General features: G+C 35.9%; 1 protein-coding gene and 1 pseudogene across 1 annotated transcript; both read right to left on the bottom strand.

The window, feature by feature from the left end:
- Window positions 1-6,697: 6,697 nt before the first annotated feature.
- On the bottom strand, window positions 6,698-9,148 carry LOC120155030 (beta-fructofuranosidase, insoluble isoenzyme 1-like). The gene is made up of 7 exons (XM_039166618.1): window positions 9,000-9,148; window positions 8,726-8,734; window positions 7,740-8,596; window positions 7,498-7,656; window positions 7,152-7,390; window positions 6,962-7,058; window positions 6,698-6,882 (listed from the first exon to the last, which is right to left on the bottom strand). The coding sequence occupies exons 1-7, from the start codon at window positions 9,013-9,015 to the stop codon at window positions 6,700-6,702; spliced, it is 1,560 nt and encodes a 519-aa protein (XP_039022549.1). The 5' UTR covers window positions 9,016-9,148; the 3' UTR covers window positions 6,698-6,699.
- Window positions 9,149-10,307: 1,159 nt separating this feature from the next.
- On the bottom strand, window positions 10,308-12,277 carry LOC120155018 (annotated as a pseudogene).
- Between the last annotated feature and the right edge of the window lie 1,946 nt (window positions 12,278-14,223).

Here is a 14,223-nt window from a genome sequence, read left to right as displayed (position 1 = left end):
ACATCTAACTGCTCAAGATGTAGATTCTCTGCAACTACAATTTTTAACACCAGTCTGATTGTAGACACCTTCACGACTGGAGAGAAAATTTCATTGTATTCAATACCTTCTTTTTGCTGAAAACCTTTGACAACCAATCTTGCTTTGTAACATTTGCTCCCATTGTGCTCTTCTTTGATCCTGTAAACCCACTTGTTATGGAGCGCTTTCTTGCTTGGTGGTAATTCAACTAATTCCCACATCTGATTTGATATAAGTGAGTACATCTCATCTTTCATGAAAGACTCCCACTTGACTAAATCCTCCACCTGCATTGCTTCATCATAGCACTCTGGTTCACCATTGTCAGCTAGCAACAAGTAGTGCAAATAAAGCGAATAACGCTTGGTTGGTTTAGGAATTCTAGAGGAGCATCTCAGTTCTGATATGCCTGGTTTTTCTTGAACTATTTCAAGACTGATCTGAACATCATTGCAAGAAATCTCCTCAAACTCAACAAATTCCTTTGTTTCAGCTTCGGTATTGGAGCTACTTGATTATATGGTTCACATGTCTTTGTACATCACATTCTCATTGAAAATGACATCTCTGCTTCTGATGATCTTTCGATTTTCATAGTCCCAAAAATGGTAACCAAACTCATCACCACCATAACCAACAAAGACACATTTGTTGGACTTAGCATCAAGTTTTCTTCTTTCAGCAGAATTTATGTATACATAAGAAATAAAACCAAACACTCTTAAGTGTGAAATGTTTATTTCTTTTCTGCTCCAAACTTCCTCTGGTATTCCGTCATCCAAGGGAACTGAGGGCCCACGATTGATCAGGTAAGCTACAGTGTTGATAGCTTCAGTCCATAGCAATTTGGGCAAGCCGGCATGTATCCTCATGCTTCTGACATGTTCATTTAGAGTTATGTTCATGCGCTCTGCTATGCCATTATGTTGTGGTGTTATGGGAACTGTTGTCTCCATCTTGATCCCATTGTTTGCGTAAAATTCTCTGAATCTACTATTTATGTACTCTCCTCCATTATCATACCTCAACCGCTTGACTTTCAAACCAGTGTCATTCTCCACTATGACCTTCCATTTTCTGAAGGTATCAAAGACTTTTGATTTCTTCTTCAGAAAATAAACCCACACCTTCCTTGTAGAATCATTGATGAAGGTTACATAATATAGTGAGCATGCAAGAGATGGAACTGAAGATGGTCCCCATACATCAGTATGAACCAACTCTAACTTTTCAGCCTTGGGTGTCTTGTCAATCTTTGCAAAACTGACTTTCTTTTGTTTGCCAAATATGCAATCCTCACAAAGTCCGATATCTATACTCTTTAGATCCGACAGCTTCCCTTTTGACAAAAGTCTCTTCATCCTTTTCTCGCTCATATGACCAAGCCTTTGGTGCCATATGTTTGATTTTCCATTAGCATCTGCTACTGCAATGATATTCTCCAAATTTGAGGTTACATAGAGAGTACCAATCTTCTTACCACGAGCAACGACGAGTGCTCTTTTGGTAATCTTTCATTCACAGCCTGAAAAGGTTGTACAATATCCTTCTCCATCAAGTTGCCCTACAGAAATTAATTTTCTTTTGAGACCATGAATATGTCTCACTCATTTCAGCTTCCAGGTGGTCTGGTTTGGCAACTTTAATCGGATGTCTCATTTTTCGACGATCTTCAAGGTTTCATCATCAACTAGATGAACCTTCCCAAAATCACCACCGACATAGTTCTCCGTGATTTCTTAGCATGGGGTGGCATGGAAAGATGCCCCTGAATCCAAGATCCATGATTCAATCGGACTGTTGACGCTTATAATCATGACATCACTTGTTTCCTCTGTCACGTTGGCAGATTCCTGTGCGTCGATATCTTTCTTCGGTGCTCGACAATCTCTTTTAAAGTGATCATTTTTGCCGCAATTATAACAGTTAAAATCTTTCTTTCTCGTTCTTGATTTTTCCCTTCTAGATTTCGATTTGCCACGATTTGGATTTCTTTATGATGTTCTCCCTCTAGACTTCGTGTGCAAGGCTGAGGAGCTTGATGTTTCACCCGATTCTCTCTGTCGAATTTCTTCACTCAATACCAGATCACGAACATCGTCGAATTTCAATTTACTATTTCCCGACGAGCTGCTGACTGCTGTAACAGTAGCATTCCAACTGTCTGGTAGAGATGATAAGAGAATTAAAGCTCGAACTTCATCATCGAATTCAATTTCCACGGAACTCAACTGGGTTGTGATTGTGTTGAGTTCATTTAGGTGGTGAGCTACTGATGCCCCTTCCGCCATCCGCAAATTGAATAATCGCCTCATCAAGTGAACTTTGTTTGAGGCCGATGGCTTCTCATACATACTAGAGAGAGCCACCATAAGACCCGCCGTGGTCTTTTCCTTTTCTATGTTGAAAGCAACATTGCGGGATAACGTCAGTCAGATAACTCCGAGGGCTTGTCTATCGAGAAGAGCTCAGTCTTCATCCTTCATGCCCTCTGGTTGCTTTCCTGAGAGAGGTTGATATAGCTTTTTTCTGGTACAGAAAATCTTCAATCTACATCTTCCAAAAGCCAAAGTCCGCACTATCGAACTTATAAATTTTCACATTCCCTTCATCTGCAGCCATCGCTCCCACTCGAATCTGGCTTCTTTTGGATCGTTTCTAGCAATTCCTGCGAACCACCGTGTATTAGGTCACATCCGTCGACAAATTCATATCGCCAACCAAATTTTACTATTCACGAAATTCACTATTTAGGTAAATAGTAACCTTGCATAAAAAATTGACAAAATTCATCACTAAAAGCTCTTGATACCAGTTATTGGGAAATTAAATGAGTAATTTTCCTATAACCAGATTAGTGAGAATACGAAATAAAAGCGAAATAATAATACCCAAAATTGATAACGGAGTTCGACCAATTATGCATACGTCTCCAGACTGCTACAGATCTTTTACTAAAGAGAGAAAATTTACAGGTGTTTACAAAAACACTCACAACTCACTGAAAATTGCTCTCAAGAAAACTCTCTAATTTCTCTAGTATTGGTAGAGAGCTAGAATGATTTTGGATGGTTTTGAAGCTAAATGGGTTAAGGAATATATAGTTGAAGCTTAAGGACTAATCTTGTAAATATCCTAAAGTACAAAGACTAAATTTAAGATTTTACCATGTCATTTTTTTCAACAATTTCGGTGCAGCCATTTTATCAACAATTTCGGTGCATTAATGCACCAAAAGCAAACTTTGACTTTCAACATGTATATCTTGTGAGACCATGTTGAGCTTCATGGAAATTGTTGCTTTGAGCTTTTGGATGTTGAGGATTGATATAAAGGTCAACTTTTGAGGTGTCAAGCTCGGGTAGTTTTTGAAATTTCCGTGGATGAGCAGAAATGGATTCGTGGTTTGTTGCAGCAGCTGCAGCTGGATATTTGGCTAAATTTTGGCTAAATCTTACGACAGATAGAAAGGGATTTTCTGAGGCTTCTTCTGCATATTCCGGAATCGGGAAGGTTGTACCTGGGAAAGATCCAGTCCACAAATTTGCTATGATAAGGAAACCGTGGAACGATGATTCCCCAGATGGAAGAGAGTTTTCGGATAGGAAAATTTCAGATACTTACAGACTAAGTGTGGCTTCAGCTGCTGAAATGGATTCTGCTAGTGGTTTCCATAGTGAAAAGATGGGGGGAATCAGCATATCCAATGAGATTTCTTTATCAGGTTTATAACCAGGATCGTTGACAAATGAAAACCAAAGAGAAGGTCAATTTGGAAAAGAGCCAGGTGCCGATAGCGGTAGTGATTCTGCTACCATCACTAGAATAGACTCTTTTAACGAGTCTATGCGGAAAAGAAGCTCTCTTAAAACTAAACATTCGTATGGGCGTGTACTTTAACCGCTAAGCTCCTTAGATAGTCGTCTCATGGCTTAACTACATATGCAACATGTCAAAATGGAGGCGTACATGCTTAGTTCCGTTTCGTTACCAGCAACACCGATCTTGAGACCTTTGCTGATAACCGATGGAAGCCGAGTAATCAACAGAGTAAGTGGTGATTTTCTAACGGATCAAATAAAATCGAGGACAATAAGCTGCATAATCAGGCCGCCTTTGAAAAGAACGGATGTGTGTACGCAATTCCTCCATTGCCAATATTCGGTTCACCAGATCTCCCTGAGAAGTTGAAATGTAAGAGTTGTAAGAGTGGAAATGAGCGTGATGGAAGGCCAAACATTTCTTGCAAAATTGCTTCCGAAAAGCAGTTTCATTCACATTGGGGTCGTTATGATCGAGTGGTTCAGTTTTGTCTCGGGATTTCTATTGGAATAATATGTTATTGTATAGGAAATAGATGGGAAGTTGAGAAATTGAGAGGATTGTTAAAGCAGGCTGCAAACTTGGTTCAAGAGCTTCTCGAAATGAAAGATTCATTAACGGTGAAGGAGCTAGTCAATGAGAATTATGAATCAGAAGAACCATATCATCAGAAGATAGAGGAAAGTGTGGAATCTTTGAGTAAAATCGAAGCCGAACTTGAGAGGTTGGGGCTAAACATGGATGTACCAAATCATGAGCGTAGACTGCCCGATCTCGTCGAGATTGACCCAGATTTTGTAGCAGATTTTGCTGAAGGTGAATTGAGATCTGATATGGTCACCGGACAGCCTCTTGTTCAATCTATGTCTAATGAAGATAGAAGCGGCACCTCAACTGCTCATTATGCAAATTACGTCGTCTCTCCCCGAGAGTTGAGCTTGCGTTTGCATGAGGTGATTCAGTCAAGGCTTGAAGAACGAGTACAAGAACTTGAGACAGCCCTCGAGAACAGCCAGAGGAAGGTGAAACTAATGGAATCAGAGCAGAAGAATCCTAATAACAAATTGAAATTCTCAACAGCACTGGAGAGTCCACCACTTAATGAAGATCTCCATTGTACGTCGAAGCCTCAAGTCCTGAAATTATCATAGGAAACTCCAGGTCATGCATACAATGAGGCTTAGGAAGAGGTGACAGAAGAGGGCACACCATTTCCTTTTATCGGAATAATTATCACGAAAAGCAGTCTTGGGGTGATCAATACGATGCAAACAGGTCTGATGGAACATTTTATGATCAGGTAAGAACATCGGAAGATCAAACTTCAAGGGTCCAGGAACTACTTGTGAGTGTAAGTGAAGATGAATGTAGAGATATGATGAAATGGAGAAGCTATTGATACAGCAAATTGTGGAGAAAACCAAGAAAGGATCTCCTGTATTGCTAAATGCACAAAGAATATTGTTTTCCATGGATGGAATTTAACTTTTGAGAATCATATTGAGATCGAGAGACCAAATTTTTGCAGTTTATACCAAAAAAAATAGTGTGGGGATGTTCTCATGTTTAACTATATTGGCTCTGGTTATTATAGGTATCGTGAACATGTGTGGGGTGGCAAAGACCTAAGGCTTAAACTCCTGAGAAAGGGTGTATTTTAATTCGATATATGCTCCAACGGTAAGGCCAGTTATTTGACATTAGTGAAAATTAGAAATCAAATGAAACCAAACTACTTTTATAAGCATCCATCTTTAGAATTAAGTTTGAATTGATATTTCCAGAGTGAGAGTAAGAAACACACGAAAATTTTGGATATTTCTCCTTACACCTCAACATATGTTTCTCAATATGTTTTTACGCTTCGATTATGTGTTCAAATTTCTCTGCTCCCGGCTTGTTTTGTTGCCGATGTTCCTTTTACTCTTTCCTTTCCAGTCTTGTACGAGAGACATTGTCATTGCGATCAAATCATATAGAGGTTTATGGAAAGAGGAGAGCTGGTCAAAAGCTCGATGAGGAAATCGATCGTAACAAAGATCCACTATTTTTTCATCTATCCAAAAAAAAAAAAAAGAGTATTTGGTTGACCTCTCACCTTTGCCACTCTTCTTACTGAACTATCTTCTGTGGGAATATTTTCAGGTGAAGCCTGCTCAAAAGGTACTCTACCGCGAGCCAAAGCATCAACTGCAACACTGGTGTAACATGTATTAAACGTGAGCTCTTTCGAACTTCCAGCAGATTGGTTGACAGGAGGCACAGACGCTCAGTATCGAATATGTCGATAAGTTCTGGACAGCAATAGTGTTCTAAGGTTTTGGAGACAACTGTAGTCATAGTATCTGAAACAAAAGGCTTCCCAGCTGACAAGGAAATCAAAGGGTAATTGTCTGCGTTTAACAGAGTTGACAATCTCCCATTAAATAGCTATTGTTTTGGTGAACAGTGGAGTTCAGTGCTAATTTCTTGCTCTTTGTCAAAAAAAAAAACAAACAAACTATTAAATAGAGGTTATGGACCTTTTTGTATTAGCAATATTTGGGTATGTTACACCATCTTCCACAATCAAATTTATTCAAATTATGTTATAAATTGTCAAATTTTCAAGAGCATATTCTTAAACTGGTGTTTTCTTCATAAGGGTTCCTTTGGAATTTTATAATGTGATTAAGCTATGTCGATAAGTGCAAACAAAGCTAAAACAACTCAATATTAAATAGCGAAATTCTATAAATCCCATAAAAATAAAATCACCATAGCTAAAAAGAATAGCAGAATACATTAAAGACTTTTAGTTATTGTTTCTTGTACCTAAACCTAAAATCTTCTATATCTATATATATCATGATCCTTTCAATTGTTCATCTTACAAGGCTTCCCCATGCTCCAAGCTTCAACATCGGCAGTTATCGTCTCAATCCCGTTATTAAATACGAACAAGTGGGCATTGTCAAACACCGCAAGAGTCGGATATACTCTTGATGTGATGCATGTTTTCCCCCCAGCTCCGAAACTCTCGACCACGGAGTGATCAATCTGCAGAGAATAGAAAAGGCAGGAAAGTCAGAGAAAGAAGATAGAAAATAATGTTCATAAAAGTGGGCATGTATGTTACCAAACTCCTAAGAGAAATCTTCTTCTCAGCAGCCAAATCTACATCTACAAATCCAGCAAATGAGGGCTTGTATAGCCCACTTTCCCTCAAGGAAGAGCTGCCACAATGCAACACAAAATTAGTCAAAATAAATCTAAAAGTTAGATATGAGAAAAGAAGTGATATGGATCTACAGAGGCAAAAAAGAAACCTGCTAGCATCTGAGCACAAGAGAAAAACGTGCTTGTCTTGACCTTTAAATACCCTGAAAAAAACAGGGGTGTATTCTTCTAGATTCTCCGAAGCTAATGTTAATAGCCCAAATGGTCCAACGCCACCTTGAACAGTTGATCCCTTTAAACCACAAAGATCTTGAGCATTGGTCCAGCTCGGATCAAATGCTTCAGCTTTATCCAAATTTGGTATGGTGAAGGTAACATCAACATCAGCCTATGGAGATCATCAAAACAGTGAGAAACTCGTTTTTGAATTTTGGTTTAAATCAAATCAAATAATTAAAAAAATTAAAAAGGGTTTCAATGTAAAGCAGATCAAACCTGAGCAGCAGTGATTCCTTTGACTTCAACAGGTTCTCCCAACTTGAGTTTTTGATTGCTTAATTGAACCTTTTGGCCTCTTAGAGTCTCTATTTCTTCTATAGGCCACAGCAACAATTGCTTCCCGCTAGGATCAAGCCACAGCTTTCTTGGAATTGTCTGAGAATAAACGCCATGAAAGTCACTTCACCAAGAACAAACAAATCAAAATATCATCTTTCAAATGAATCAACAAACATTACCTGAAGACCAGCCCATCCTTTATTAATATCATCTTGAGCTGTATCGGATTCATTAGACCAACCCCACAAAACCCTTCTATTCTTTGAAGGGTCAAAGAATGTCTTTGAAGCATAATAGTTGCCATAGTCGAATCTAAGCCCCTCCCAACCATCAACAAAGTTCTTGTCCACCAAATATTTATCCCTAGGTTCTGGGATATATGAACCTATAGTGTAATACTCAAACCTTGTAAGATCCAAGCTCACCTTGAGAACATGCTTTACGTTAGGACCAACAGAAGAGGTATCAAGGCCATTGTCCCCATACAATGACACTGGGAAAAAATCTGCACATTCAAACATACCAGTATTCGCCACGGAATGTAAAGGATGTTTGGCCTTCACCCATTTCTTAAAATCCCTACTCCTATACAAATAAGCCATTCCTCTATGTTTCCTTCGGCTAGCCACCAACATTCTCCAATGCCCACCGACCTTCCAAGCAGTTGTTGGATCACGGAAGGCGGTTTTGTTCATGGTTTCATCGGCAACGACGATGGGGTTGTCATCCAGTTTGATCCATTCATGCAAATAAGGGTCAGACAAGTTGGCCGGAACCGCATAGTTTTGGACTTGATAATTGTCGGGATCGATCCCTGTGTAGAAAATTACAGGCTTGTTGTTCGGAAGGACGGTGGCAGAACCAGACCAACATCCGTTGATATCGAAGTGCTTCGAAGGGTATATTGCCGGTTCGAGAGCTTCCCAATTGATCAAGTCTTTAGATACTGAATGAGCCCAAACAATGTTGCCCCAGACTGCACCTTTGGGGTTGTATTGGTAGAATAAATGGTATATCCCATTGTAATACATTGGACCTATTTGATTAAATACGTGTGAGAATAACGTATGAACGGTTAGAACATAGAAAAATTAAAAAAAAAGGGGAATGATAGTTAAAATGAACATATGAAAAGTGAAAGACAATGTTTTGTTGGAAGACTTACCGTTCGGATCTGTCGTCAGGGATCATTCAAGCAGTCCACCATTGATGAACCAAAATCAAAACAAGTTAGTCTATGCATGTATAAATCCACGTTACATGATAAAAATTATAAAATAAATAATATATATATGTATATATAACTTCAAAATTAATTGACTAATTAATTTAGTAAATTGTCAAAACCAATGAAGCAAACCAACCTAAGTTATTTCTTTTGTTCATCATGTTAACTGAATAAATATTTTTTCAAAAACTAAAAGAAGAAGACAATTTACCATTGATCCAGTTCATAGGAGGTTGAAAGTGATAGCCGCTTCGATGGAGTTGTTTCACAGTTGCTGCAGCGTGAGATTGTAGATTTTCGTAAACCTTGTGAGATGCTTCCACTCCATTGGTACTTATCACACAAAAACAACCCAAAATAAAATAACAAAACAGAAAATCTGAAAACTTCATCGTCAGTTGAAGTTCGAAAGCAAAGTTAAAAAATTTATGAATGAATGAAATTGTGAGTATAACATTGATTTATATAGGGGACGGAGCAAGAAACATAGTTCAAATAGAATAGAGATCTATTTGAAATTACAGGTGATTTACTTAACATTAAATTTAGAATTTTTGTTTCACTCAAATTCTTTTTTTCATTTTCTTTTTTGAAAAAAAAAACCCTTAAAGTAAACTAGTTGTACTCCTTTAATCCTTATTATATCGACAATTTTGTATTTGATTTTGTAATTTAACTAATTTAGTGTCTATATTAAAACAAGTTATTTGATTTCATTATTTTTGCGGGTATTTTATGTCATTCTATTTTGGTTTAAATATACACATGGTCCCTCTAATTGTACTAGAAAAATAATTAAATCCTCATTTTCAATTATATTTCAATTGAGAAAATATATATAAAGAATGGCAACCAACGAGCCCTTCTAATTGCATTGTTGTTGATTACACTCACGTGCATTAAATTTGTTTTCTTAAAAATATGAAAATTCAAAATAAATAAAAAAAATACTTAAAAATTGTGAAATCATTTATTTAAGTATTTCATTTATTATCGTTAATTTTTTATATAAAAGTGCTCAAAATTTTTTTTATACAAAAACAAATTAACTGAATTGATAAAAATAAAATATTTTCTTACTAAAATTTTGGTGGATAACATGTAAATAGAATATCAGTTATAATGGATAACCTCCTCGCTATAACCCATTAAAATAATAACAACAAAAAAAATCAAATCAACCATAATCTTATTTTTTTTTTATTCTTCATTTATTATTTTAAAAAATAAATAAACTGAATAGATAAAATAAATATAGAAAATAAATTAGTAGTTAATTACTTAACAAAAAATCAGCATAACTCAACTTAAAAAGTAAGAAAATAATGTAAAAAAATACAGAAATAAACATCTAGTCCAATTCCATTGAAGGCAAAAGATGTAAGTGAAGGTTCTGTCAGCGTGCCTTGACACTACACTTGGATATGAAAGAGAACTTCATCTTCTGAATCCGTTGATACTTCAATCTCCATGGACTTAGCAACAATATCATCCTAATGTTTATTGTTAACTGATCCGGAACATTTACATCGTCGTCGAAATCCCGGGACAGGCTGGTTTTCCTAACCTCAAAAGCTGTAGGTAGAAAACTAACCGTCCAATTACCAGTAATCCCCACATGAACAAGCCCCTTCACTGAAGTGGTGAAACCGATTCGCATCTCGGACGATAATCGTCCTCTTTGTAACAGCTGATACAAACTTAATAAATGTATGGCAATCACCACAAACTCTAAGGTTCTTTGTAATCCTGATAGGAGATCCCTCAGGTGTGGCAATGAGACCAAATGCAATAGCCAGCTTTTCACTGTGTGTATACAACATTCCAACCTTAACTTCCTCATCGACATCATGTAACACGAAATTCGTATCTGGAACATAACCAGCTAACTCCAGTTTCTCGATCAGACTCTTCAGCAATCCATGTATCTCCTTTGACAGAGGATGAGACTTGTCCCCAACACTAAACTGATGAATCTTGTTATCCACTTCAATCCAAGTCCAACCCGGGATCTTTTTCAAGTTCCTTTTCGTCATCAGGTTCCTAATTTTCGCCATATCTTCCCACCTACCGGCATTCGCATAAATGTTGGAGAGTAACACGTAGTGGCCCGGATTCTGTGGCTGAATTTCGAGAAGTGATTTTGCAGCCCATTCTGCCAACTCTACCTGCTTATGGATTCTACATGCCGCCAGCAAAGCACTCCATAGTCCGTCATCTTTCTCTACTGTCATGTTCTCTATTAACTTCAAGGCCTCATTGAGCCTCCCAGCTCGACCTAAGAGATCAACCATGCAAGTGCAATGCTTCACATCTGGTCTCACACCATATTTGTCCCACATGGTGTCGAAAAGCTCGAGACCCTCATTGACCAAGCCAGCATGACTACAAGCATATAAAAGAGAAACAAAGGTTATCTTATTTGGCATTATCCCACAACTCGACATCATCTGAAATAGATCAAGCGACTTCTTGCCTTGTCCATGGTAACCATAAGCTGCGATCATCACACTCCAAGTAATTACATTCTTCTCCCACATCCCATCGAATATTTCCCTCGCAAGATCTACACTCCCACACTTTGCATACATATCAACCATCGCAGTACCCAATATCACATTCAAACTAAACTTCATTGTACAAATATAATCATGAACAAGTCTAGCCTTCTGCATGGCACCCAATTTGGCGCAAGCATTAACCACAGTCACCATTGTGACCTTATCCGGAGCAAGGCCGTCATCTCTCATCCGGTCAAACAAAACCAACGATTCTTTAGCATTCCCACACTCAGCATACCCATCTATCATAACAGTCCAAGTTACAAGGTCTCTCTTTGGCATATCATCAAACAATTTACGCGCATCGTCAATGGCCTTACTTTTGGCATACATATCAACAAGTGCTGCACAAACAAAGTGATCCAAACACAAACCAGATTTCAAAACAACACCATGAACTAAGCTACCCATTAACAAGTCCATCCTCTCCCTACAAATTCTTAAAACAAAAGGCAAAGTATAATTATCAGGCTGAGCACTACACCTAGTAAGCTCCCTAAAAGTTCTAAAACAATTATCGAAGTCACCAGCTTTAGCAAACCCGCCAACCATAACACTCCAAGAAAACGGGTCCCTCTCTCTCATTCCACCAAAAAAAAGCATGGGCTTCACGTATGGCCTTGTGTTGAACGTATAGGTAAAGGAGTTTATTTGAAACAAAGAGGTTATTTAAAAGACCGTTGGCAACTATTTGGGCATGAACATGTTTGATCTGAAAGACGTTTTTGCAGTTTAACAAGGCAGAGACAAAATTCTGGGGATCTATAATGAATGGAGAATGAGATTCCAATGGCTTTTGTGCATGGGTTTGGGATATAAGCAAAGTTTGTTGAGTATCTGCAATTGCAGCAAGTTGAGAAAGAGGTAAAAGGCGAAATCTCTCATGATTTGCTATAAGAAAGGTTTGAGTTTTCGTGAGCTTCAACATGGAAATGGTATGAATACTATGGGAATGAGAAGTTAGGGCTAATAAATGGTGTTATCGGTTAAAATTGTAGTAGAATATAAAATGTTATAATTCGAAATTAAAAAAGTTCTTAATCGTATTAAAATGTTATAAACCGTAAGAAAATAAGTTATAAATATTATGATTAATAATTTAAATTGAGTTTAAAATGTTATAAGAGTTTAAGTTGATGGGTCTTAGATTTTCTCATCATAATAAAATAAGTAAAAAATTAAGAATTTATTAATATTTACAATAAATATAATTACGCTCAAGAATGTCATAGTTCACTAAGAAAATAGGTTGCGATCTAAAATTTAATAATTTTATTAATAAAATAGATTGTGCCTAAAATGTTATCAGAGTTTAAGCTGATGGAGCTTTAGATTTTTCTATGATAACAAAATAAGTTAAAAGCTAAATGTTATGAATAACTATAATAAATACAGTTATGTCCAAGAATGCCATGATTTACTTAAAAAGTAAGTTGCGATCTGAAACATTAATATTTTTATTAATAAAATGAGTCGCACCCATGTTATCGGAGTTTAAGTTGATTTTTGTACGATAACAAAATAATTTAAAAACTAAAAATATTATGAATATATATAATAAATATAGTTATGTCCAATAAGGTCATTGTTCACTAAAAAATTAAGTTATGACCTGGAATGCTAGTATTTTTATTAATAAAATATGTTGTGCCCAAAATGTTATTTTAACTTTAACAAAATATATTATGAGTTGCGCCTAAGAATATTTTGGATAAAGAAATATTGATTATTTAGAGTGAATTGAGAAAACAAAAAACATACTTATGGGGTAATGATCAACACTTTTAAATATCGAAAAAGTTGATAAAAAGATTTGTCAGAATCATTTTTGAAATTTTTTATTTAAAAAAACAATTATTACTTTATTTTAAAAAAGTTGGAATTTTTTAATTAATTTGATTAAATTGATTAGGAGTCGTCATCGGCATTTAAGTTAGGTAGGTCGAGTACCTAAAAACGTATTTTAAAATAATTTAGGAAATAAAATAATTTAAAAGACAAAAGTTGGTATGCATTTACCAAAAAGTTGTTTTTATGATCCGAGAGTCGATTAAGCGTGGGGAATTATTAACACCCCACAACGCCCAAAATTGGTACCTGGTTGATTACTATTTATCGTAAATGGTGGACATCATAAATTCGAATCAATATTTAAAGTGTGATCCTTGTATTGAAGATTGAATAATTTGTTTCGAATTAGGGAATATTCCTTAGTTTGAAAAGAAATCATATGATTTGCACATCATCCAATAGGAAGACTATCCCATTTATTTCTCCTTTACACGAGATATGTTCTCATCTCCAATTTCAAGAAAAAAATCACAATCGAATATAAATGGAATATCGATAACTATATAAAATAAATTACTATTTAAAGAAATATATATATTGCATCATTTAAATTAAAATAAAAATAAATTAATTATCATCTTTATAAAAATAAACTCGATTTATTTCAAGTTCACATTTTGTTCGAATGTTGTATCGAATCGTACTACTTCGATCAAGCGGTACTTCTCATACCCATTCTTTAAATGCGTGTTCTTTAAAATATTTGAATAAAATATTAAATTATATATGAACAAATAAAGGAGTTTAAAATAATAATTAAATAATTAATATGATTTGAAATATATAAAAGACAAAATATATCAAACAAGCATATATAATATCTACATGTATTATAAAGAATAAAATATATTTAGTACAAATGTGGCTAATAACATTTTTTGATTTATATATACATACATTAACCATGAGCTTTAATATAGACTGTTAATAAAATAAGGCTACTATTTAGACTATAGTGCATATATACAAAGATGATAAATTAAAATACAAATAAAAAAACTAATCATGCTTAGTAAATAAGGA

The sequence above is a fragment of the Hibiscus syriacus genome, unplaced genomic scaffold, assembly GCF_006381635.1.
Source record: "Hibiscus syriacus cultivar Baekdansim isolate YM2019G1 unplaced genomic scaffold, ASM638163v2 tig00002840_pilon, whole genome shotgun sequence".
Lineage (NCBI taxonomy): Eukaryota > Viridiplantae > Streptophyta > Magnoliopsida > Malvales > Malvaceae > Hibiscus > Hibiscus syriacus.
The sequence above is the reverse complement of the archived record's forward strand: the minus strand, read 5'-3'. Positions and strand labels throughout refer to the sequence as shown.